The 24109-nt window shown below is 54.5% G+C and overlaps 1 protein-coding gene and 1 long non-coding RNA gene across 9 annotated transcripts; one reads left to right on the top strand and one right to left on the bottom strand.

The window, feature by feature from the left end:
- Positions 1 to 1740: 1740 nt before the first annotated feature.
- Positions 1741 to 6263, bottom strand: LOC119876670. Its single transcript, XM_038549359.1, has 2 exons — positions 4123 to 6263; positions 1741 to 2993 (listed from the first exon to the last, which is right to left on the bottom strand). The coding sequence occupies exons 1-2, from the start codon at positions 4524 to 4526 to the stop codon at positions 2465 to 2467; spliced, it is 933 nt and encodes a 310-aa protein (XP_038405287.1). The 5' UTR covers positions 4527 to 6263; the 3' UTR covers positions 1741 to 2464.
- LOC102156505 lies at positions 5274 to 13833 on the top strand. Of its 8 annotated transcripts, none has more exons than XR_005364995.1 (7): positions 5274 to 6222; positions 7659 to 8016; positions 8449 to 8488; positions 8713 to 9206; positions 9879 to 10393; positions 13032 to 13145; positions 13381 to 13833. It is a non-coding gene; the product is annotated as an uncharacterized LOC102156505 (long non-coding RNA). The 8 variants fall into 8 exon arrangements; XR_005364993.1 differs by having other exon boundaries at positions 5275 to 5871; positions 6178 to 6222; positions 13032 to 13833; XR_005364992.1 differs by having other exon boundaries at positions 5276 to 6222; positions 8449 to 8506; positions 13032 to 13833.
- The last annotated feature ends 10276 nt before the right edge of the window (positions 13834 to 24109 follow it).

Below are 24109 nucleotides of genomic sequence, written 5' to 3'. Positions count from 1 at the left end.
CCAGGATCACACCCCAGGCTGCAGGCAGCACCAAACCACTGCGCCACTGGGGCTGCCCTGAGGTCAAAGTTCTGTTTAATTAAGCCTGGACTTTGTATGCATAGTTTTGCTTAATGGATTACTGACATCTGGAATAATAACTAATCAGATAATCAAATAATAATTAATCAAATATACACAAAGCCAAAAGGCAAAATAAAGCCACGGGAGAGAAGAATCAGCTATGCGGCCCATTTGCCTTTTTTACTTCTGAAACCTTCAATGAAGGCTCCCCTTGTAAAGAACAATCATTTAAGAAAATACTGGCACTTTCTGCCTGCTGATGGCACAGATTAGGGGGCAGTGAAGGGACCTATCAGCCACAGCCAGTGGGCTGGTGCAGTGCAGGCGGCTGCCACCTCTGGGAATTCATCCTCAAGAGACTTTGGGGGAGATGCAGCATCATTTATGTTAAAAATAACCGTAGAAACAACCAAAATAGAAAAATCTGCATAGAAACATCAAACACTTGTTTATAGGGGCACCTGGGTGGCTCAGTTGGTTGAGTGGCCCACTCTTGGTTTTGGCTCAGGTCACGATCTCAGGAGGCTGGGATTGAGCCCCGAGTGGGGTTCCTGGCTCAGCACGGAGTATGCTTGGGGACTCTCCCTCTGCCTCTGCCTCTCCCTCTGCCTGCCCCCTGCTTGCTCTCTTTCTCTCTCTCTCAAATAAATAAATTAAAAAAAATTCTTTACTATTCCAACAGTAAGGGGCATTTTAATACTTTCTGTATGCTTTGCAGTGCCAGCTCACAAATCCTTGGGCCATGCCCCCAGGCGTGGTGGGCAAGGTGACTGGCAGCCCTGTGGCCCATCCCCTTGGCCATAGCTGATTGAACCAGAACAGGCACTGGTACCCGAGCCAGGCCAATCAGAATGCCTTCCCCAGGAATTTGGAAAGGTGACTAAGGAATCTTAGACTCAGTGTGAACCTGGGAGCTGTCAGGGGCTGTCAGTCTGCTGCCATCAGAGGCTGAGGACCCTCAGTGCCATGACAAGTATGAAGCAGACACATGAAGAGAAGCAGGAGACAGCGAGAAAGCGCTGGTCCTGGGTCCAGCCTTTGGATTTTTAGAAACTCCCCTGTAGCATTTTATTATTTTCCTTTTGTCATGTTTAATGTGGCTTGAGTGGGTTTCTGTTACACAAGACAGTTTGAATATATTGAGGATGCATTTTTTAAATAATGAAAAGGAAAAGAATAGGGGGCAGTTGGGTGGCTCAGTTCACTGAGTGTCCAACTCTTGATCTCAGCTCAGGTCTTGATCTCAGGGTTGGAAGTTTAAAAAAAAGATTAGATGGGATCCCTGGGGGATCCCTGGGTGGCTCAGTGGTTTAATGCAGCCTTCAGCCCAGGGCATGATCCTGGAGACCCGGGATCGAGTCCCATGTCGGGCTCCCTGCATGGAGCCTGCTTCTCCCTCTGCCTGTGTCTCTGCCCCTCTCTGTGTGTCTCTCATGAATAAATAAAATCTTTAAAAATAGATGGGATCCCTGGGTGGTTCAGTGGTTTAGTGCCTCTTTTGACCCAGGGCGTGATCCTGGTGTCCTGGGATCAAGTCCCACATCGGGCTCCCTGCATGGAGCCTGTTTCTCCTTCTACCTGTGCCTCTGCCTTTCTCTCAGTCTGTGTCTCTGATAAATAAATAAAATCTTTAAAAAAAAAAAAAAGATTAGAAAGGAAAAGAATAGGAATTACAGTCATTCACTGACTGGGCTGGGCACACTGTGTGCTGTGCCACCCCTCCCCTGGATGGGCCCTCTCTGGTTCCAACCTCTACCAGGACCCTGGAAGTCCCATCTCCTCGCTTTGTGCCCAGAGTGAAAGTGGCTTCCTGCTACAATGATCTCTGGGTCACTGCCCCATCCCATTTGGCTTCTCAGCTCTTCTGTCTCCTGTGTGGTTAATTCCTTGGATCACATTCACCACGTAAATAAAATACTCTTTTCCTGATTGGACATTAACTGATACACATACGTTATCTCGTTTTGTCCTCAAAATGCTCTTCTGAGGAAGGTAATAGCATCCCTACTCTGCAGATGAGAAAGCTAATGTTCAGGGAAGCTGAGTAATGTGCCCCAAAGTCACAGCTTGTCACAAAGCTCACAAGTTCTTTGAGCTTGTATCGTTATTCTAATACACTGTACAGCTTCTTATAACCACCTTTATTAAAAACAAAACCAGGACAGATCCTGACATTCAGGAGCTTCCAGCCCTGCGCAGCTGGATGAGTATAGGACTAATCAGAAGGCTCTGGGGTGGCCTTGCAGGCCCAGGAAACCCCCGCAGGTAGGTCCAGCCTCTGTGCCCTGGAACACATAGGCACTGGTCCTAGAATCCCCTCCTCACTCGCCAGCAGACAGCCCTTGGGCACGCGGCTCCCCCCTGAGCCTAGTTCTCTCCTCTGGCACCAGAGAGGTCATGTCTAGAGGATGGCTCTGGGGCAGCCCTCAATGGCTGAGAGACCGCACACTGGCCAAAGTGCCCACACACGGCTTGGCACGGACTCACACCCAGTAGCCGGCTCAGGTTGTCCCCCAGTGTCCCTTTGCCTGTGTGCAAATGGAGAGGAAGGGTGGATGCTGGTCTCAGCCCCTCCGAGGTCCGTGACCCATTCTGTTTGTTCCCATCTACTTGTGATTCTTTTTTGCTTCAAAAATATATGTTCATTTTCAAAATCCATGAAATGTTGGACCTGAAGGGCCGAGTATATTTTTTTTCCTGGTACATATGGAATGAAATGTGTAACATAAAAAATGCTCTCGGAAAACCATGGGAAACTCCAAGCATGGACACAGAGTCCCTCTCTCACATGGTCTCCAGCTGCCTCAGTTTCTTCTACTGTATCCTGCTGCAGAGTTGGGTGAGGACTCATGGTGGCATCAGTCACTCCTTGAAGGTTGTGGTCCAAACAGGGGGAGCCCTTCCAGTACCTTTGTAATACAGTTCTGAATCTAAAGTGTTTAGGGAAAAAAAAATAAAGTGTTTAGGGATGGAACACATCTCACGTCACCCCTGAGGGTGTCCCCTCACACCCCCTCTGGCTGGCAGGAGGACTCTGTGCTGCCTCTGTATCTCTCAAGGTTGCTGGGATAGGCGGCGTTTTGCTGCTTTTGGCTTGATTCTCTTACAGCTACAGTGCAGTTCTGGAAGTTGTGCACTGCACAATCTTAGGGACATTCACAGTTTGTGTCATAGACATGGCAGATTTTCAAAAAATATTTATTTATTCATGATAGACATAGAGAGAGAGAGGCAGAGACACAGGATGAGGGAGAAGCAGGCTCCATGCCGGGAGCCTGATATGGGACTCGATCCTGGGACTCCAGGATCGCGCCCTGGGCCAAAGGCAAGTGCTAAACCACTGAGCCACCCAGGGATCCCCCAACATGACAGATTTTTTTTTAAGGTTTATTTATTTATTTGAGAGAGGTGGGGAGGGGCAGAGGGAGAAAGAGAGAGACTCCTCAAGCAGACTCCCTGTTGAGTGCAGAGCCTGACATGGGGCTTGATCCCAGGACCCTGAGATCATGACCTGAGCCAAAACCAAGAGTTGGAAGCTTAACCAATTGAGCCACCTAGGCGCCCCTGACATGGCAGATTTTCTAAAGTTAGGACAATTTCCTGAAAGATGGGAGTAAAGAGAAAGTAAAGGTGTCTTTTCTGAATTCTCAGAGTTGCCATGTGAATTAGAATAATTTTTATTTTGGGAGAATGACATCTCAACCCACTGAACTTCCATTCAAAGCCTACCTCCAAACAAAACAAAACAAAAACAAAGCCTACCTCCAGTGACCCCTCCCCAGGAAGCCTCTACCCTCTGTGTAGGGATCACTGCCCATTCCCCCCTACCCCTCCAGGGCTCGCTCAGCCCCTTCCTTCCCTCTGCCAGGCTGTGAGCTCTGGGGTGCAGTAATGGCTGCACTGGATGGGACTTACCCACCCCCTGGCCTTTGCCTGCCCAAGGAGAGAGTCCATGGACATTCTCGAAGGCCAGCCTAGGCTTGAACCAGAAGGCCATCTGGAGTTTCACGAGGAGCCTATAATGTGGGAGCTGGGAGGGCTGGCCGAACTCCTACTCACCCCCATTTTACAGGTAGGAACACCGAGGCCCAGAGCAGGGACGGACTTGCCCAAGGTCCCATAGTGAGTTGGGAGCCAAGGCCTCTTGACTGGCACTGAGGCTGTCTGCATCTGCTTCCTGCTACAGGATGGACAAGCAGCCCAGGGATGCAGGAGAGGTGGTGGTGAGGGTGACGTGGGATGCTCAGGCCACCACTCTGCACTATGGCGCCGGAAGTCGGTTTACAGCAGCTTCCCAGGGAGGGTTCCCGACATGGAGCCAGGATGTCTGACTCGTTGGTGAATGATTTTCTGGCACAACCGTGGGGGTCTGGGCTGGGGGTCTGGGCGCCGAGCGAGCATCTCGCCGGCAGCTCCCTGGACGCAGAGTGACCCCGTGCCCCCTGCCTGTCCGAGCGCCCCATCTCCAGCTTCCCTCCTCATCTGATCCACTTCACCCTGCTGAGATTTATTCCCAGGCCTCACAGCCTGAAAATAATTTGCTGACAAAGCCCCATCCCAGGCAGGTGCTTTAATTGGTTTTGTGGGAGCAGGTCTGGGAGCATCTATTTAGAAGGAAATAGAAATTATGGCGGTGCCGCCTGTCCTTTCTCTGTGATGGGGACTTGGGAGTGTATCTGCATTTGTGGTGGGGGAGGGTTGGCTCTGAGGAAGCAAAGGCCTGGTCACCGGGAACCCCGGGTCCTTCTCTAGGGGTGCAGGTGCATGGACCTGAGATGTCCAGGGCCACGGCGACAGGGCAGCCCCTCACCAGCCCTGCTGAGTCTCCGAATCAGGCAGAGCGTCCTCCACTTCACAGAGCTGAGCGGGCCGAGGGGCAAGGACATGGCTGAGGTTTAGAGCACAGTGTCCTCTTCTTCATCCTTCTTCAGGGTCACCCTGGCCTTTGCTCTGAAGCACAAATCCCATTCGTCACTCCTTGACTCTAAGGCCTTCCACACCGTCCCACTGCCCTTGACGTGAAGCCAAATTCCTTAGTTTGACTCTCAAGGTCCCTCCCGGTCTATCTGATCTCTGATGACCTCCTCAACCACATCATTCTTTGTTCCTATCTGTTCTCCACCGATAGTCTCCAGTCTTCCCTCCTGGGTACCCGTCTGCCCCCTACCGCGCATCCCATCCTGGGCTAACTCGGCAATTGCCTTGTGACAGAAGAGATCATTGTTACCTTCATTTTACAGACGAGGAGACAGGAACTCAGAATGTTAAGTCACCTGCCACAGGTCACAGAGCAGGCCTGGGGACCCATTCCAGGCCCGTCTAGTGCGCAAGCCCACACCCTTAACTGCCACGGTACAGATGGAACTAGCCAAGCTCTCAGGTGCCCAAACCCCACGGGTCCCCTGAAATATCCCTGCCTGCATTTTTCCACTGGCAAACTCCTACTCATCCTTTGATGCCCATGGGATATCACTGGTGAGCCCACAGAGCAGCCCTGGAAGCTCAGCCAGGTCCTGGACTTGCCTGGGTTTTTGAGCAGCCTTGACCACAGCGGCTGTATGTGATCCTGGGCAACGCCTCGTGTCTCTGAGGGCTCAATCTGCCCATATGGAAAACTAGAGGCTCAGCCTGGAGGCACCTGACACCAAGGGACCCTGAGGACCAGGTTTGGGCTGGAACCTTATGCATGTGCCCAGTGTGATTATGACTCTTGTATGAGTGCATCATGCCACAAGGCCAGTCTCAACGCTGCCAGTCACCTGCTACATGGGAGCTTGAGCAAACCTTCCCGACCTTGCCGATTCTCAGGTTAATCTGTAGAACGGAAAATAATAATACCCCACCCTGCGGTGGTGATCTGTGGTGAGGATTACAGGGCCTGGCCCAGAGCATATGCTCCAGAGGTTCTCGCTACTGTGGTCAGTGCAGAAAAACGTTCTGTGCCAGTCCCTGCAAGTCACAGTAGGGGGTGGCAGAGGGAGGGGGCTGAGGATGTCAGTTTAGACAATTAGAGAAGCGAACCTGCGAACCTGCGTAGGTCGTGGTTTTGTGGCCCGAGGTGAGCAGGGAGGCTGCGTCTCCAAGCTTCTTTCTACCTGGTGTGGTTTCTCTAAGACCGCAGGACAGTGTTAAATAGATGGGAGCAGTTCCTCAGGACAGGTAGGCAGGCTGTGGGGGGGGTCTCAGGGGAGGGCTGGGGCTCAGAGGGGACTGGGGCTCAGGGGAGGGCTGGGGCTCAGAGGGGACTGGGGCTCAGGGGAGGGCTGGGGCTCAGGGGAGGCCCTGGAGCCGGCAGATCTTCCTGGCCCAGGCGGGTGGTGCAGACGAGCAGCCCAGCCTCAGCTGCCCCAGAGTCGAGGGCCTGGCCTGGTCGCCCAACTTCGGGGTCAGGGCCAGGCTCCGGGCGCCCCAGGGGCCAGGTGCGAGGCGGCCCCCTGTAGCCCCCGGTGGCGCCAGGCGCAGCTCGGAGCCTGGGGCAGGCGGCCCAGCGCGGACCGTAGGTGGCGCCACGAGGCTGCGCTTGGGCCTCCCTGGCGGCTCCCGCCCGCCCGGCGATCTCGTCCCGCGTGGCCAGGGGACACCCCCGCTGTGTTTGGGGCGCCAGGGGTCGCACCCTCGCCGGCAGAGGCCGAGGCCGAGGGGACAGGCGGCCGGACCCCGCAGCTCGCCTGCCGTCCCGGCCGTCCCGGCAGCTGCCCCCAGGCCTGGCGACCAAGGCTCCAGGGACAGGGGCCGCGCCCTCCGGCTTTCCCGGGCCCGGTGGACGTGGGGGGTTGGGTCCCAGCCCCGACACAGGGTGCGCGGTCCTGGCGGCCGCATTGCGAGGGTAGCCACGGTGGGAACAGGGAGAGTTCTGGACTCGTCTGTGGGGTGCACGGGTGGAAGTGCCTGGGCTAGTGCCTGGCACCTGCACCACCAGCCTGGGGACTTCTTTCTTTGTTCCAGAGGTGGTCCCCACGGGAAACTGCAGCCCCCCACCCTTGATCTAGGCCAGGCAAGAATGGGGGCACCCCAGGCCCCACTGCACTCCTCCACTCTTGCAGTCCCCACCATGGCCACACTTCCCAGCCCCCAGCCCCTCTGACCACCAGGGCAGAGGTATAGGGTGTCTCTTCCTCTGCCTCCAATCCTCCCCTCAGGGTGTCCTGGGCTCCCTCCCCAAAGGGATGACTTGAATGGGAGAGGGTCACCATCCCTGTTTGAATAAACACCTGGGGTGCTGTGTCTGTGCATCCGTGCACACCTGGGAGTGTGTGTCCTTTGGGGGGCGTCCTCTTGACGCCTACTGGGCCTGGAGAAACCTTTTGATCTCCTAGAGAAGACTCAGAGGAGAAGCCCTCAAGGCAGGTGAGCTCTGGGGCCAACTTGACCAGTGGGGGTCACTTGCCCCAAACCAGCAACAGAAGACATGGCCTGGGGGGCGATGAGCTGCCTGTGTCTGGAGGGTTTTAAGCCTCAGGACTTTTATATCCTTTCCAGGTCATTCCAGAATCCACACATTTCATAAGCAGCTACTGTGAGCTCTGCCCCAGGAGTGGGAACAGTGGGGGTGGGAGAGGGAGTTTAGAGATGAGCAAGCACCCCCCACCCCACAGGAGCCCAGTTCAGCGGAGCAGGAAGGACATGTCTTTGGTGGCTACATGTGTTGGGGGATGTGATCAGAGGAGGATCAGAAGAGAGATGGCCTGGCAGGAGTCAGAGCATGGAGGAAAACCTCAATGACAGGAAAAAGAAATTTGGACTTTCTCCCACAAAAGCCAGTTACTGTGTCACCGCCTCCACCCCACACATAGACACACACACACACACACACACACACACACACACACACACACGGATTCAGGGCATGCTGTGTGATCTGGGAGTTGCTTAACCTCTCTGAGCTGGATTTTCTCCCCTTCCCTTCTGGTAGCAAGCCCAGTCCAGGATCCACTACTGAGGACGACAGAGGAGGTACGATCCAGGCCTGGCCAACCCAAGTGCCCTATCCTTGTGCTAGGGTTGGTTCAAGGTGGGCATGTGACCCCCTTGCCCAGAGGCTTTTCTGCTAGAAGGGCTTCAGAAGCTTCTCTGCCACATTTCTTCTTTGGCTTTTGAGCCGTAAACTTCTTATTGACTTTAGCTGCTTTGCATTTTCACTGTCCTGCAACTGGAAAAGTCCAGAGCAGATCAGAAATAATAAAGCCCTTCCTGTGTGGCAGGCTCCCTGTAGCTGTGTGTACAGTGCCATTCCTGGGGGGCAAGCTGAGGCAGAGAGGCAGCGAGCTCTCGGGGACCCCTCTCTGTGGTTTCTCCCTGAGTGGCCCTGGGCAAGTCCCTGCCCCTTCCCAAGCTTTTGTTTCCTCCTGTGTGAAATGGGTCACATCATGTCCTTCCTCTCTCCAGGTGGCTGCGAGGACTCAGGCGTGAGCTGGTGGGGCTCCAGGTGTCCTAGGCCTGCTGAGTGAGAGGGTCTGGGATTCAGAAGTGGGGTGGGCAGGGGGAAGGGGCTGGGGTCCGGGAAGTGTGGCTGTGGTGGGGACTGCAGGAGTGGGGGAGCACAGTGGGGGGACCGGGACACCCCCATTCTTGCCTGCCCTAGATCTAGGGTGGGGGGCTGTGGTTTCCGTGGTGGGCTCAGAGCCCCCTCTTCCAGCTCCCTCTTTCCAGAGGACCCGGGAAAAGCCAGCAGGAGAAAGGAAGCAGATGAATTGCGAGCTGGAGCCAGTGGGAGGAGATGCTGTGACAGGTGGTAGAGACGCGGTGACAAGTGCATGAGCCTCCAAGCCCAGACACCTGGAGCCCTGACACCTGGAGCCCCACAAGCTCGGCTCACCAAGAGGAGATGTCTGTGACTACGCTGCTCCCATCCCTGACATCTCTGGGCCACCCTCCCTCTTCACCAGCCACCCCTCCGGCCACCACTCCCCTCCTTGTCCTCCAGGATCCAATGTCTGTCTCACACCCGCTCCCCATAGGAAGGCCTGGTAGTCTTAAACCCAGATGCGACCGTGAGTCTCCCTTCACCAAGTCCTGGGTCCCTGGACCACCTTCGGCGCCCTGCCTGACCCTCGGCTTCTGTCTTGCTGCACTGCATCCCCATGTGCTGGGTGAACTGTGTTCTTGGGGCCTCCTGACCCTGCATGCAGGCCTGGAGCAGAGAGGTGAGGGGCGCTGTCCTCTCTCCTGTCTGTGTGTCACCAGAGGACCTCACTTTGTGTGCTAAGGTCCCAAAACTACAGGAGATCCCATGAGCACCCGCTGCACTGGGTGTCTGGGGCAGCCAGTGTTCCGCCTGGGACTTGGCTCCCAGAAAGGGCCAGACCCGGGGAGCCTGGTGACTTGTTGTCATGGTCAATACTGGTCTAAGGAACCCCCCATCCGGGCTCTTAACCCAGCCCTCTGGAGCTCTCGCCAGCCATCCCTCAAGGCTTTGCTCCCACCAGGGTGGCAGGACCAGTCTTTGAGGTGAGGCCATCGTCACCCACTGGGGCTGCTTGTGGGTCCTGCTACCTTTCCCAGGAACACAGACCCAGAGCTGGGGATGGTAGGACACCTGGCCCCAGGGGTGGCAGAGAGCCCCAAGAGGGACCTAGGGACCTGGACAATAAGGAGACACAGGGCTGTGACATCATTTCCAGATCATTGTAGCAATCCAGAAAGACTCCACGTTGTGCCCTGACAGAGGGTGGGGGGGACAGTTGTGTTCTGAGTAAGGCAGAACTTGACCTGAGCCAGCTCGCTTGGGCAGGGTGGTAAGAGCATTGCCAACTGGAGGGCCATTGTTAACTAACTTCTTTCCAAACACTTAGTTTTTCATTGTTTTTGTTGTCTAGGCTGATGAAAAATGTACTCTTTTACCATAATCAGAGAACAAGAGAATGATGACTCCTATTTACCAAGCAATGCTTTGGCGTCCTCCTGTCTGTGATCCTGTCACCGACAACTGCCAGGTGTTCCTGCTTCTGGGAAGTTATGGAGAGATGTGGGGGGAGGGGCACCCCTTCCCGGAGCCTTCCTCTCTCCCGCCTGATTCACCCCACCTGCCATGAGCCCTGATCTCCTTGGGGGTAGATCTGTCTGGCTCTTCCCCACCACGGGGCCTGGCACTGGGGAGGGTGTGAGAGATGCTGAGGGCTGGGGGTTGGCGCCTTTCTTTATGCAACAATAGTCATTTATTAAGCACCTACTGTTTGCGAGGGCCTCTGCTGAGCATCATGAGTCCTGCCTCCCTGCGGTTCGGGTCTATGAAGGGCTGGATGATAATTATATATTACTCGATTTTAAGGAGGACAAGAACTCATAGCAGGGCATGGTCTCCCCTATGGGTACTGGGAGTGGGACCCCAAAGGTAAGAGGATGAGGGGCCCAAAGGACAAGTTTGGATAGAGGGACCAGCTAGCTGGGTGCAGTTCTAAAGCAGGAAGGACATCAGTTTTGGAGGACAAGAATACAAGAATGCGAGCCATGGAGCTAGGGCTCTGAGAGGGGGGTGAGGAGTTGAAGGCTGAGGCAGGTGAGGCCCTCGGAAGTCAGGCATGGAGGAACCCAGACCGTGGCAAAGACTTTGGGCTTTGTCCTCAGCTTGTGGGGAGCAGCCACTGCAGGGTTTTAAAGCAAAGTGGGGTAGGGAGGTGGATCTTGGTTCCTTTCTTTCTTTTTCTTACTTTTTTTTTTTTTTTTAAGATTTATTTATTTATTTTAGGAGGAGGAGAGAGAGAGAGATATCCAGAGTAGTAGGAGCAGAAGGAGAGAGAGAGAATCTCAAGCAGACTCCAGCTGAGCATGGAGTCCCATACAGGGCTTGATCCCACAACCCTGAGATCATGACCTGAGCCAAAACCAAGAGTCAGATACTCAACTGACTGAGCCACCCAGGTGCCCCAGGATCTGGGTTTTTAAAGGATCCCCTTTAGGCTGTTGAGGGAAGGATGGTTGGGAGTCGTGGAGGGTGAAAGATGGGGGATGCTGGGCCAAGGTTGGGGGTAGTGGGGCAGGAAGAAGTGGTTGAATTGGGGATGTGCTTTGTGACAGGGGTGACGGCACCTGCTGCGAGATGGGTTGGGGAGTAACAGGCAGATGCAGGAAGCCCACCCCCCACCCGCCCCAGGTATCTGGCTTGTACACATGGAGGTGGCATGGCCGGGAGAAGGAGCAGTTTGGGGGCCCCCAGCCTGGCCTAATGGGAACCCTGGTGAGCCTCTGGCCCTGATCCATGCCAGGCTCTGGAACTTGGGAGCCTTGAATGGCCCATTTACATTGGATGTCAAGGCATATGGCCCCAGATGTTTTCTGATCATTAAAAAATGTGAGTCCTGGACAAGTGGGCCCATGGATGTGGCTATGGTAGGCTGCTGGTCTCCACTAGAAGGGCTGACCGGCCTGGGGTCTCTCAGTCCTGCCCAGCTCCTGTTACCCAGGGACACAGGCCCTCTTGTTAGCAGGCCAGGAAGGGGAGAGCCAGGCCAGGTGACTTTGCCCAGGCCCAGGCTCACTGGTGTCTTGGTCAGGGTAGCAGACCTGGATTCAAAGCCCCGCTGGTCCTTCATGGCATGGGGCAATGGGGGCAAACCTGGATCTGGTCAGAGGAGGCAGAGTATGGGGGTGGCCGTGAGCATTGTCTCTGGAGTCACACAGACCTGGGTTCAAATTCTGACTCTCCCACAGACTGGCTTGATGTTAGGCAACTGGGCCTCTCTGAGCTTCGGTCTCCCCATCTGTAATGGGAATACTGATATCCCCTACCTCCTCATAGGGTTGGGGGAAATACTAAAATTAGACAATATACGTGAAGTACTTGGCTCAGTGCATAGTAAATGCTCATTAAATTTGAACTGTTATTACAGATCTTGGATACAACAGTAAATGTTCTACTTCCAGACCTTTGAAAATGCTGTTTTCTTCACTCAGAATATCCTGGTTGGTTTACTCAGTGCCCAGGTCAGGGGTCTTAGCTTGGAAGCCCCTCCAGGCTCACCCCAACACCCAGCTGATTAAACTCTTCCCTTTGTGTGCCACCCTCTCCACAGCACTTACTCATAGCAGTTACTCTCTTAGACTGGCCACCAGGGGTGCTGGGTCTGATTTTTCTTAGTTGTCTCCAGGACCTAGCCGGAGGCCTCAGGACCCCCCAGGCCATGCTTTCTGGCTCCTTACCTGAATTCCAGATCTCTTTTTCCTCAGATGAGCAGGGTCTGGACTGAGCTTAGTATAAAGAGTTCTGGGCAGGGCCCAGCAGTGGGGTGTGGGACATGGGGTGCCAGATAGTTCAGGAGGCAGGGTCCACGATGGCCTGGGTTGGACTAGGAGTCCAGAGGCCCACGGAGAGCTGAGGTCCCTGTGGTGGGGGCGATGGAAGTTGAGCCCACATAACAGAGGCAGCGGCCATCTTTGCCTACAGCATCCTTGAACACAAAAACAAGTTCGAGGGAACAAGAAATGTGGGGATCCCTGTCGGGGGCCAAGGCCCAGGCAAGCAGATGGCCTAGGCCTGGGGGCACCGGCAGTCCTGCTGCTCTGTTGGCTCTCAGCTGAGGTCAATTCCAGGCCTCCCTCATCAGCCTGAATGGGAGACCCAGTTAGCTTGGTGTTGGGTTTTGAGTGGAGAGGAGGGATTTTATGGCCTTGGTGAGGGGAAGTGGCAGACAGGCAGCGGGTAGATGGCTTTCCCGGAATCCCAGATCTCGCTTTAATAATTTGTTTCAGAATTAATGTCCATTCACACCACCTTCACTGTTCCAGCTCATTGGAAGATTAAATAAAACCCCGCGTCCCTCCTCCCCCCCAAATGGAGGGAGACCAGCCCTGTTCTTTCCGGCTGGGCTGGCTGCCTGAAGCCAGCGCAGGAAATAAATCTCTCAGAGAAAACCACTTTGCTCACAAGATTTCAATCCAACAGGGCATAGTGGCCCCAGTCACTTCTTGTTTTATTTAGCTGATAATCTTTTATTGTATCAGGAGACCCTCACAGAAGCACCATGTCTTTACAGGCCCGGGACCTCCCCCAAACAGCCGGGCCAGGCGTCCTAAGTGGAGCATATGCTCTCCTCACCTCCCGAGTGTCTTCCCCTTGCTGCAGGTAGCAGAGCCAAGTACCCAGAGAGGTGGGTTCTTGGGTGCCAGCGCACCAGGGAAGGGACAGACTGTGGCTGCCCATGGCTCCAGTGCACAGGCCTGGGCCTCTGTGGGGGCAGAATGGCAGCACTTTGTGCTCTAGGTACCAGGCCTCAGGAACCCAAGCCAAGGAGGCCCACTGGCCAGTGAGGCCAGCGGCAGAAGTCCAGGTGTCACTCATTCACTCACTCAGCAGATACTTATTTTATGCCTCCTCCGTGCCAGATGCTGAGAATAAATGATGATGAGACAGGTTCCTGCCCTCTGGAGTTACAGCCTCTCCTGGAGGAAGCCTTTGTTTTATTTATCTGATTAAACTTTCCTACTCATGTACCATTTTCAGACTCAGACATATTCTTTTTTCTGTTTGCTTTTTATTTCATATGGGCTGGCAATACAGAAGCCAAGATATTAATTAATAATACTTAAAAATATTAAAATTTGATAGAGTATTCCAAAAATGAGTCAAAATAAATCTTCACAAAGAGGCACATGATTGGAATAATGATCATGAAAAATCTGATAACCTTGGGGTCAGGAGAGAAAATCAGATAGCATTAAGATGTGAGAGTACACGGGGATCCCTGGGTGGCTCAGCGGTTTAGCACCTGCCTTTGGCCCAGGGCGCTATCCTGGAGTCCCGGGATGGAGTCCAACGTCGGGCTCCCAGCATGAAGCCTGCTTCTCCCTCCTCCTGTTGTGTCTCTGCCTCTCTCTCTCTCTCTCTCTCTCTGTCTATCATGAATACATAAATAAATAAATCTTAAAAAAAAAAAAAAGATATGAGAGTACTGGGGTGCCTAGGTGGCCTAGTTGGTTGAGCATCTCTTGATTTCAGCTCAGGTTGTGATCTCAGGTCCTGGGATCAAGTCCTCCATTGGGCTCTGTTCTCAAGTGGGAAGTCTACTTGAGATTCTCTCTCTCTCTCTGGCCCTCCCCTCACTCTCTCTCTCTGGCCCTAAAATAAAGAAATAAAATCTTTTAAAAAAAGATACTGGGCAGCCCGGGTGGCTCAGCGGTTTAGCGCCGCCTTCAGCCCGGGGTGTGATCCTGGAGACCCAGGATTGAGTCCCACGTTGGGCTCCCTGCATGGAGCCTGCTTCTCCCTCTGCCTGTGTCTCTGCCTCTCTCTCTCTCTCTCCGTGTCTCTCATGAATAAATAAATTTTAAAAAATAAAAAATAAATAAACCAAATTGGCCTACTGAGATGCTTAATGCGTCCCCAGAACCATGATTAAAAAAAAAAAAAAAGATACTAGAGTGCTACCTCATCCAGTATTTATGATGTTTTCCTCTACTACTCTTTTCAGTGTGCCTCTTTAGGCTAGGTTTCAGCTAAGTTTTGTTATGTATTAATAACTTTCCCGTACAGTTCTTTGAGTTTAAAAACACATATCTCCTATCTTTCATAGCTCACCCTGGGTCACTAGACAGTTTTGAATTCTCTCGATGGCTTAATATTTATTTTTTCTTATGTAATAGAGATTTGGTTCTGATTTCAGCACATTTCTCATTTTTCTAAACAACTTTTTAATTTTAAAGCTAATGATAGACTTACAGGAAGTTGCAAAAATAGTAATGAAGAGTCCAGGATACCCTGCCCCCAGCTTTCCCCAAAGGTGGTGTCTTGTATAACCGTGAGACGGCATCAATGCCAGGAAATCATATTGGTACCATTCTGCTAGAGAAACACAACCTAATGTAGGTTTCACCAGGTTCCCCACGATTTCATTTGTGTTTCCATGCAGTTTATTTTATTTTATTAAAATTTTTATTTATTTATGATAGTCACACACACACACACACACACACAGAGGCAGAGACACAAGCAGGCTCCATGCACCGGGAGCCTGACGTGGGACTCGATCTCGGGTCTCCAGGATCGTGCCCTGGGCCAAAGGCAGGCGCCAAACTGCTGCGCCACCCAGGGATCCCTTTCCATGAAGTTTAAACCAATGTATAGATTTGTATGACTCAGATATATTTGACATTATTTTTATTTTCCCTAACTTTTGAATCGAGGTATAGCTTTCAGAGTGCAAGTTGCACGGAGCTTAGGTGTGCATGTGTGACTGCTCTCCAGATGGGATGGCCCCTGTGAACACTGGGAGCCTGGAGTAGTTTTGCCTGTTCTTGGACCTCTAGGAACAGTTTGTGCTCGCTTGAGCCTGGCTTCTTTTGGACAATGAAGGGAGGTTCTGGGAGGTTCTCGTGGACACTTTTTGTCAGGGGTATAATGGGGTTATTTCATTGCTGGCATGAACCATGGTTAGGGAAATCTGTGTTGACTCCATTTGTTCAATAAGTATCTATGGGCTGTGTTTTGGACAGAGCCCCAAAGAGCCTTTACTGTGGAAATGAATGGGCAAGACCACATAAGTGTGTTTGAGCAAGTTTAGGATTAGATGGTTTGAATAGTTTATTTGCTCCTTTGCCTCTCTGGGCTTCAGACTTGGCTTGCAGGTCCCATTGGACACCTCTCAGCATGTCCACGCATGATGGCGAGGTCAGGTGATGGTGTGGATGACATCTGACAGGCCGGGATCGCATTCCCTGCAGCTCTGCTCTGAACCAGGCACAGGGCGGGTGCTGGGGAAGCAGTGGTAGCCAGATACCCAAGATCTTGTTTTCGCAGGGCTGCCTGTCAGTACACCCCAGACTTGGACTTTCTGTGGGGAGGTGGTCAAATCCATCTCTCCTGGAGGGGGAGGACCTGGCCAGGTACCCGGCACCTGACCAGGAGCTGGGAGGCCAATCAAACTGAAGGCGTGTGCCATGGTGCCAGCTCAGGAGCTGGAGCAGCCCAGGGCGCAGGGCCAGGTGGGGAGGGGAGGGTCTAGGGTCCAGGCGGCTGCTGAGCCCTGGGCCCCCCAGGGAGAAGGTGCAGTCAGACCACAGATCAATCTTTGTACGAGTACGGGGGCATGGCCCAGGAGCTGGAGGCCACCCCAACTCCTGCAGGAGTCAGGTGCTGGGTCACTGTGCTATGGCACAAGCTCTGAACGTCCCCAAGGGCTATGCCTCCCTGGCTTTGCCACTGAGAGCTCAGGCCAGGTTTCAGTGGACAAGGGTGTCTTCCAAGGCTGGGTTGTCAAGGTGCTGCCCTAAAGGACTACTTTGCCAAAGGTCAGCTCCATGGGCTGTGGTGGCTTGGAGAGACAGCCAGGAGCCAGAGGATGACCATTCCCCCACAGTAGCCACCAGGGTTGAGGCTGGCTTCAGACCATGAGGGTGGAACCAGGGAGTGAGGGTTCTCATTGTGTGGTATTTGCCCTTTGGAAAGGAGGCCCCAATTTTGAGAGTGTGGCAGGGTGGGTTGGGAGTAAACAGCTGTGCTGAGGGGGTGGGGGTACCAGTTGTTCAGGGCAGAATAGCTGCCTCGCCCCCCCTTGGGGGGCTCTCGTGGGGGGCCACAGTGTGTCCCCTCTCACATTCATATGTTGAAGTCCTGACCCCTGTACCTGGGAACAGTGCCAAAGGTCAGGTCCATGGGCTGTGGTACCTTGGAGACAGGGTCTTCAGAGAAACAATGAAGCTGAAGTGACATCAGGAGGGTGGACTCTGATCCAGGGAAATTGGTGTCCTTATGAGAAGAGGGCCACAGAGAGAAGATGGCCATCCACAGGCCTCAGGACAAACCAACCCTGCTGATGCCTTGATCTTGCAATTCTAGCCTTCCGTGAGAAGATAAATTTCTTTTTCTTTTTTTTTTTAAAGATTTTATTTATTTATTCATGAGAGAGAGAGAGAGAGGCAGAGACACAGGCAGAGGGAGAAGCAGGCTCCATGCAGGAGCCCGACGTGGGACTCGACCCCGGGTCTCCAGGATCACACCCTGGGCCGAAGGCGGGTGCTAAACCACTGGGCCGCCCAGGGATCTCCCGATAAATTTCTTTTGTTGGAGCCACCCAGACCGTGGTGCAGGGTTGGGTGGTTCTCCTACATGAACCCACTCTCTAGCACCTTAATCTACCCTCGGGGGAAGTGAGCAGGGTGGCTCCCAGGGGCTGATGCCGGAGGGACACAGGACTCCCAGCGACAGCGGGTCGGCAGATCAACGCCAAATCGGTTTTGCAAGGCGTGTATTGAACGGGACCCACTTACACTAAAATAAATTCATAGTTCGTTTGAAATCCGTATCTAAGTGGCTGTCCTGGATGCCCGTTTGCCAGATCTGGCCACCGGCCCGAGGCCCCCCGCAGGACGGGGCTCAAGGACGCGCAGCCGGGCCCTGCTGCCCGGGCCCGGGCCTGGGCCTGTCTCCCCAAATGCTTCCCGTCCCCGCACAAACATATTTATTGGGCTTGATGGCAAACAGATTACGCTTGTCCCAAGAAGGGCAGCTCGAGAGAGAAAACCTCGAAGTCCGGGAAATAATGATGAGGGGAGTTAAATTAAAGCGCATAAAACCCTCCCGAGAGATAACGTCAGCGCGAGCTACGGGCCGAGGGGGGCGGGGCTCCGGGAGGTCGCGGCTGGGGTCGCCCGGGGTGAAAATATGGGGTCACTCCAAAGACAATCATCCCGCTTGGTTGGCTCTTCGGGTCTCGTAAACCTTTCACCTTTCATAAAAGATTTCTGGGGAAAGCAGCACTTCGGAGGCGGGAACGGATTTTCTCAGAGCTTCTAGGCGGTTCTGCTGGAAGAAAACACAAAGACAAAGCGGACGGCGACATTGCCCGGCTCCTCGCTCCTCGCCCCTCGCTCCTCCGCGTCCGCCCGCCCTGGGCGCCGACTCGCTCCGTTTGCCGCCTGGTCGCGCTTCTGAGGTAACGCGCCCCGCTTGGAGGGCGGCGGCGGTCGGGCTCCGGCCGCCATCTTCTCCGGGCTCGTGCCGGGGCTCGTGGGCCCAGCGGGCCCGGGGCTGGAGGACGGGCCAGGCCGCCCCGAGCTCGCTGCCCCGCCGCGGCCCCGCTGCCCCGTGGCCCGTCCCGGGGGGCCCGGCCTCGAGCTCCGGCCGCGGGTCGCCGGCCTCTGTGGGGCCGCGAGGCCTCAGGCTCAGCCGCGGGCCTCACTTGGGAGGCAGGCTCGCCCGGGGCCTCTCTGTCGCCGGGACTTCCGTGGCGCCACCCCAGAGATCTCTGTCCGGTAATCCTCGTGAGGGAATTATTATTTTTTAAAGATTTTATTTATTCATTCATGACAGAAAGAGAGAGAGAGAGAGAGAGAGGCAGAGACCCAGGCAGAGGGAGAAGCAGGCTCCGTGCCGCGAGCCTGAGGTGGGCCTCGACCCGGGCCTCCAGGATCGCGCCCCGGGCTGCAGGCGGCGCCAACCCGCAGGGCCACCCGGGGATCCCCTCATTAGGCGTTATTAGCCCTATTTTACAGATACAGAAACCGAGGCTCAGAGAGGTGACGTGACTGGCCCAGTGTCACACAAGAAGGGGGTGACGCAGAGGTGAGATTTCAACCCACACTCCAGGACGGTGCTCTTGCTTGTGCCTCATGCTTTTCACTCAGGAACGATGTAGGGTTAAGGCTGCAGGGTCCGCCATCAGATAACACCCGCTGCCCAGCTTCACACTCTGTGATCTTGGCCGAGTCCTTGAACACCTGAGCCCGACTCTTCATCTGTGTAGCGGGCACAGTGCTGGAGCCTGGCGCAGAGGTGTGCGCGCTGCCGGAGCCTCCGGAGGTGGAGGCTGTTGTTCTATGTGTGTCTGAGAAACACTTTCTCCCAATCACGTTTCCTGTCAGCCAACTCCCAAAAGGTGTGATTATTCAAATTGAATAAATGTTTGCTGAGTGGGCAGCCCGAGTGGCCCAGCAGTTTAGCGCCTTCAGCCCAGGGCATGGTCCTGGAGTCCCGGGATCGAGTCCCACGTCGGGCTCCCTGCATGGAGCCTGCTCCTCCCTCTGCCTGTGTCTCTGCCTCTCTCTCTCTCTGTGTCTCCTGTGAATAAATAAATAAAATCTTTAAAAAAAAAAAAAAAAGCTCTGAGGAGTCCTGCAGGAGAGGAACTGCCGAGCAGGTTCAACACAGCATTTCCCATTTACGTCGATGGAACCCCTTTGAGGACCAGGACACCTTCAAACATTCATTCCATTTATTCACAATTATTTGTTGGGCAGGTGCTACCTGCCAGGCCCTGAGGGAGCAAGGAAGGTGTGGTCCCTGCCCCCAGGCTGCAGACGGTGAGTGTAAATCACTTCCTTGGGGCTTCATCCTGAGACTGAGCACCTAGGCAGGAGGAGGAAGCAAAAGATCGGGGTGACCACCCACCTCCACACCCCTTGCTGAGCCCGTGCCTCATTCCTGAGGCAGATGGACACCTCCCTGCCCCGCCCCTCCCTGGCCCCATCCTTGCTGCCAGTGCTGGTCCCCCAGGAGCCCTCTGGTGCCTCACAGCCTCCCTCTGGGAGTTAGTGCTCAAAGTGGAGGGGTGAAGTGTGGTGGCGGCGCAGAGGGGGAGCCTGAGGTCCTGCGGCTGGTTGCCACAGGTATCCTCGCCACCAGAATGCCCTGAAGGAGACAGAGAGGGAGAGGTGACCCACAACCCAGCCCTCAGGGAAGCGGAGTGTGGCTCGGTCCTTGAGGGCCCGGCTCGGTTCCCACGGTGCCTGCAGGTGCTCAGGGCTGTGGGATTCCCATCACTTGCATCCCTGTGGGCTTCCACTCCTTGTGGTCAGAACACCTTGGCTAAGAGGGTGACTTCAGGGGTCAGAGCCACCCAGCTCTCGTGGGCCCCTCCCTGGATGCCCTGGAAACTGGAAACTCCAGGCAGCAGCAGGTAAGAGCAGAGGGCAGAGGCAGTCCTTGCCAGCTCAGGTAGGCTTCCCGGAGGAGGAGGAGGTCTTGGAGTCAGGCCAGTAGGATGGCCCAGCTCAGGCATCTGCTGGAAGGCTGTGGACATGATGGTGCTGAGCAAGGGCTTGGGCAGCTGGAAGGGCCAGTTCAAATCCCAGCCCCTTAGCGGCCATGTGATCTTGGGAAAATGACATGACTCCTGTGAACCTTGATTTCCCCGTCGACAGACGGCCAATGGGATAAAGACAGAACGTCAAGGTGATCTTTAAGTCCTCAGCCCAGGGTGGCTCAGAAGAAGATCCCCCGCGGGGGGGGGGGGGGGGGCATGGTAGCCCTTGCAACGGGGACAGGATTCTTTGTCTTCTCTTTACAGTCTTTTTCTCCTCTGAAGGACTAGAGACTCCTCTGGAAAATACTCCTTGACCTGAAAAAGCCCCAACTGGATGCTCCTGTGGGTCTGTTCCAGACATGACTTTGCAAATCAGATGTGACAGGGAAATGTGTGCCAAGATGGTGGCCAGCTGTTCGGCTGTGGGGAAGGGGCTGCTAGAGACGTGTGCGGCCTCCTCAGAGAGCAGACAGTCGTTAGCTTCGGCTGTGCCCGGAGCACAGGTGTGTGAGGGTGGGCACCCCTGCCCGGGAGAGGAGGGACGGTTAGCCACCGGTGGATTAAACTCTCTCTCACACACAAACACACTTACTCTCCTGCACACCACTCTTCCCGAGGGGGTCTCCTCTGTGCCCACATGGTGGAGACATTTGGGATTGGAGTCAGAAGCAGGTGCAGGTCCCTCGAAGGCCCCTTCCTTACTGGGCAGACTCCTTCACTCTTGTGGCCTTATTGTGGCTTCAGGTCCCTGCTTCCCAGTGAGTTTGAGAAAATTAAAAAAAAAAAAAAAAAAAAAAAAAGAAAGAAAGAAAGAAAGAAAAAGAAAGGTCTTCAGTGTAGTAATAACTGCCAAAGAGGCCCATAATTTTACCTGTTCTCTCCCCAGCTCTGGCAAATGGGGTCCCTCCTCCTGAACCCTGAAGTCTTGGGAGGGGTGCCCATCGCATTGACTCATTTCCCCACCAGAGGGGTTGGCCGGGGATGGATGGACACGTGACCCCTGTGGGGCCAATCAGAGACCTGGCCTGGGATGTGTCTATGGTATTTGGGGGAGAGATCCCTCCTTCTAAGTCAAGTTAGCTCTTGCCGTATGGAGGATGCCCTCCCCCCAACATTTTCTTGAGTTATTTTTTCATTTATTTAAGTAATCTCTATGTTCAACATGACATGCCTGAGATCAAGAATTACATGCTCCCCAGACTGAGCCAGCCAGATGCCACAAGGATGCCCCTCTGAGGAGCAGGAAATGAGGTCCAGAAATGGCAAGAGAGCTGCAGGTAATTAAGGTGACGTGATGCAGCTGTGTCCTGCACAATGGTGACACACACATTGACGAAAGGCATTGGGAAGCTCGAGTGTCAGCTAGAAGCTATTCTGGGACAGCCTAGGAAGGATAGTTGGGTCTGGCCCTGAGGGCTCCTCACAGCGTCCCACACAGTGGCCCAGATAAGTCCCTCCCCTGAACTCAAAGGCCTCCTTTTCCAACATGGGAGAAACCAACCATCCAGGAGTAGCCACCAGGAGGCCGTCTTTCAGTAGGAGGTGGAGAATTTCTTGCCTTCAGGTTGAAAACCATGTGGCATGTTGAGCTCCAGGTCGCCGTGGCCTCGCGCCCATGGGTCCCCCAGTGAGGCTGCCTGAGCCCAGAGGGAGGCCAAGGAGCCATCTCTTGTTCCTGCCTCTCCCCACGGAGGCGCTGGACTTGGGGGGCACTCTTCTTTCTCCTGCTTGGAGAGTTCCTCTTGGGCTTCTCTGCCTCAGACTCTGTCCTCCCCGGATATCCACCAGCTTGTCATCCTCCAACTGGATCTATGGAGCCATCCGGCGCCTTTACCAGGGGTGTTCTCAGCCGCTGGCTGTGAACAAGAGGCCATGTCTGCTTGTGCCCACTGGCCCAGCAGCTCCTGTGACAGACATCTGGTCACCTGAGCACTAGAGACTGGGCTGTGGCCTCACAGACTAGGAGTTCCCAAGGACGGGCTCTGCATCAGGTCATTTCTACATATTCGGGACCTGTTTGGGCGTAACACAAGGTAGGCATTCATGGACACTTGTTGAATGAATGCTGAATGCTTACATTCCTCCAGAGTTCGGGAACTCACTCCCCATTAGGAAGTGACTCTCATAGTGGCTGCCTTGGAGGGATTCCTTGGGCTTCTTCTGGGGTGGGATGGAGAGGGGGTCCCTTATCTGGCTCCCCGGTCCCCCCATCCCATACCAGCAACAGCTCCCCCCCCCATGCCTTCCTCTTGCCAGGATGGAAACACCCTTTGTAAATCTAAGTTAGCAAGGCAGCTCTTTTAGTCTCAGAGGCTGGTTGGAGCCTAACATGTGGTTTGTCTCTGTTGATCAATGCTTCCTCCCTTCCCCTCCAAGTGATTAGAAAGCAGAGGTGTCCATCTCACCAGATTTCATGTCTCCACACTGTAAATTTGTAATTCTGGTTAATGAATGCTTGGACAGACGGCCAAGTGAGCCCTTCCCTGCACGTTACCCTGTTCGTGAGGGCTCCTACTGCGCCAGGTCCTCCCTGGGGGCCACCTCGTGGGGTTCTCCCAGCAGCCACACGAGGGAGGCTTTATTATTTCTGCCGGCATTTCACAGACCAGCTGTCAGGCGGATGGAAGGACTCACTTGAGGAGCCAGGCCTGGTGATTCACAGCAGAAGGCTTGGGCCTGGTCAGCACAGCCCAGACCCCAGGGTGCGAGGCTGTGGGGAGAGCGCTCAGGCAGGCCCCAGACCTTGACCTCAGAAGCCCTGGGGGATGCGAAACCCCCACACTACTTTCCCCCAAAAGCACTGTCAACGCCCTTCCTTGCCATTTTCAGAGCCTTCCCCTGGCTCTTCTGGGCCTACCCCAGGAGGAGGAGGACCGTGAGGGTGTAGCCCCGGGCAGTCATGAGGCTTTGCAAAGACACCCTCGGGGTGGGGGGTCCCTGCATTGCTGGGTGACTGAGATCTTACTCTACGGCCTGGAGCAGGCAGGGTACCAAAGCGATCTACTCAAGTTCACTCACGTCATCACCCTAGACTCCTCCTCCCTGGAGCCCATAACTGCCCCTTTCATGCATGTTCACTCAAACATCACCTGTGCATAAGCTGACCGTGGCTCCATTTGGGGGCCAGGAAACAGGCACAGAAAGCATACCAAGGTTGCCTGCCACAAGTGGCAGAACTAGAGCCTGGCCTTCCCCTGGCGGCAGCCCCGTGCTCTTGGCCCCAGGCCATCCTGGCTCCCCGGGCCTGGGCTGCCGTGGTGAACTCCCTTCGTACCCAGTAAAGCCAGTCACAGCTGGCCTTCCAGCAAGGAAACGGGAGACTTCTGACACCTCCCCAGGATTCCAGGGTTTGATTCAGGTGCTCCCCAGCCCAGAGGAGTAACTCCTAAGAGTAGATGGGTGCAAGAGGCTTGGCGGCAACATTGCTTCTAGAACTTTCTCTCCTAATTTACAGCCTCCGCCAGCCCTTTTCTCCAATGCACATTAGCTGAATCCTTAAAAGAGTCAAGGCCTTGAAGAATGCTAAAAATTTAATGTATGTTAAAAGGGTATTAAATTCTAAACTAAAATTTACATGGAAATATGACATTAAAATATTTTTAGCTTTCAGGAAGCTGGGGGCTGGAATGCTATAATACAGATGAATTTTATCATTTTAAAAAGAATTAGCCTCACTGTATTTCTTATGTATTCGTAGAGTGAATGCATAAAGATGGGAGCCCTGCCTGAAGCTCCTCCGCAGAGGCAGGCGGGGGTGGCGAGAGGGGGTTCTGGAGGGTGCTTCGGTTAGGGGCTGGGGCCACCCCCTGAGGCCCGAACTCCACCTGGCAGGGAAGGCCCTGGCCAGGGGGTTCCCGGTGCGTGACTAGGCACCCTTGTCTCCATGGCTAACCATCCCCAGCTGTGCATCAGGCCTGTGACATTATCTTATTTATGCCACTGCCATAGGGTTCCCTCCAGCTGGTGGCCTAGTTGAGGAGCAATGTCCTGCTTCTGAATTAGGAGGGCAGGGGGATACCCCAGGGACAGGCAGGGCTGGGATCCCTGACCCAGCTGCTTCTCCCCCAGCCCACACCTGCTCCTGAAATCGTCGCAGA

The sequence above is a fragment of the Canis lupus genome, chromosome 9 (assembly GCF_011100685.1).
Source record: "Canis lupus familiaris isolate Mischka breed German Shepherd chromosome 9, alternate assembly UU_Cfam_GSD_1.0, whole genome shotgun sequence".
NCBI classification, from domain to species: domain Eukaryota; kingdom Metazoa; phylum Chordata; class Mammalia; order Carnivora; family Canidae; genus Canis; species Canis lupus.
Note: the sequence above shows the minus strand (reverse complement) of the source record. Positions and strands in the feature narration are given on the sequence as shown.

Coding starts and splice junctions, on each gene's coding strand:
- LOC119876670 (XM_038549359.1), bottom strand. CDS start 4,526: ATGGGGCGCTCGGACAGGCAGGGGGCACGGGGTCACTCTGCGTCCAGG. Junction 2,994..4,122: donor TTCCTACCTGTAAAATGGGG/GTGAGTAGGAGT, acceptor TAAACACTTTAG/ATTCAGAACTGTATTACAAA.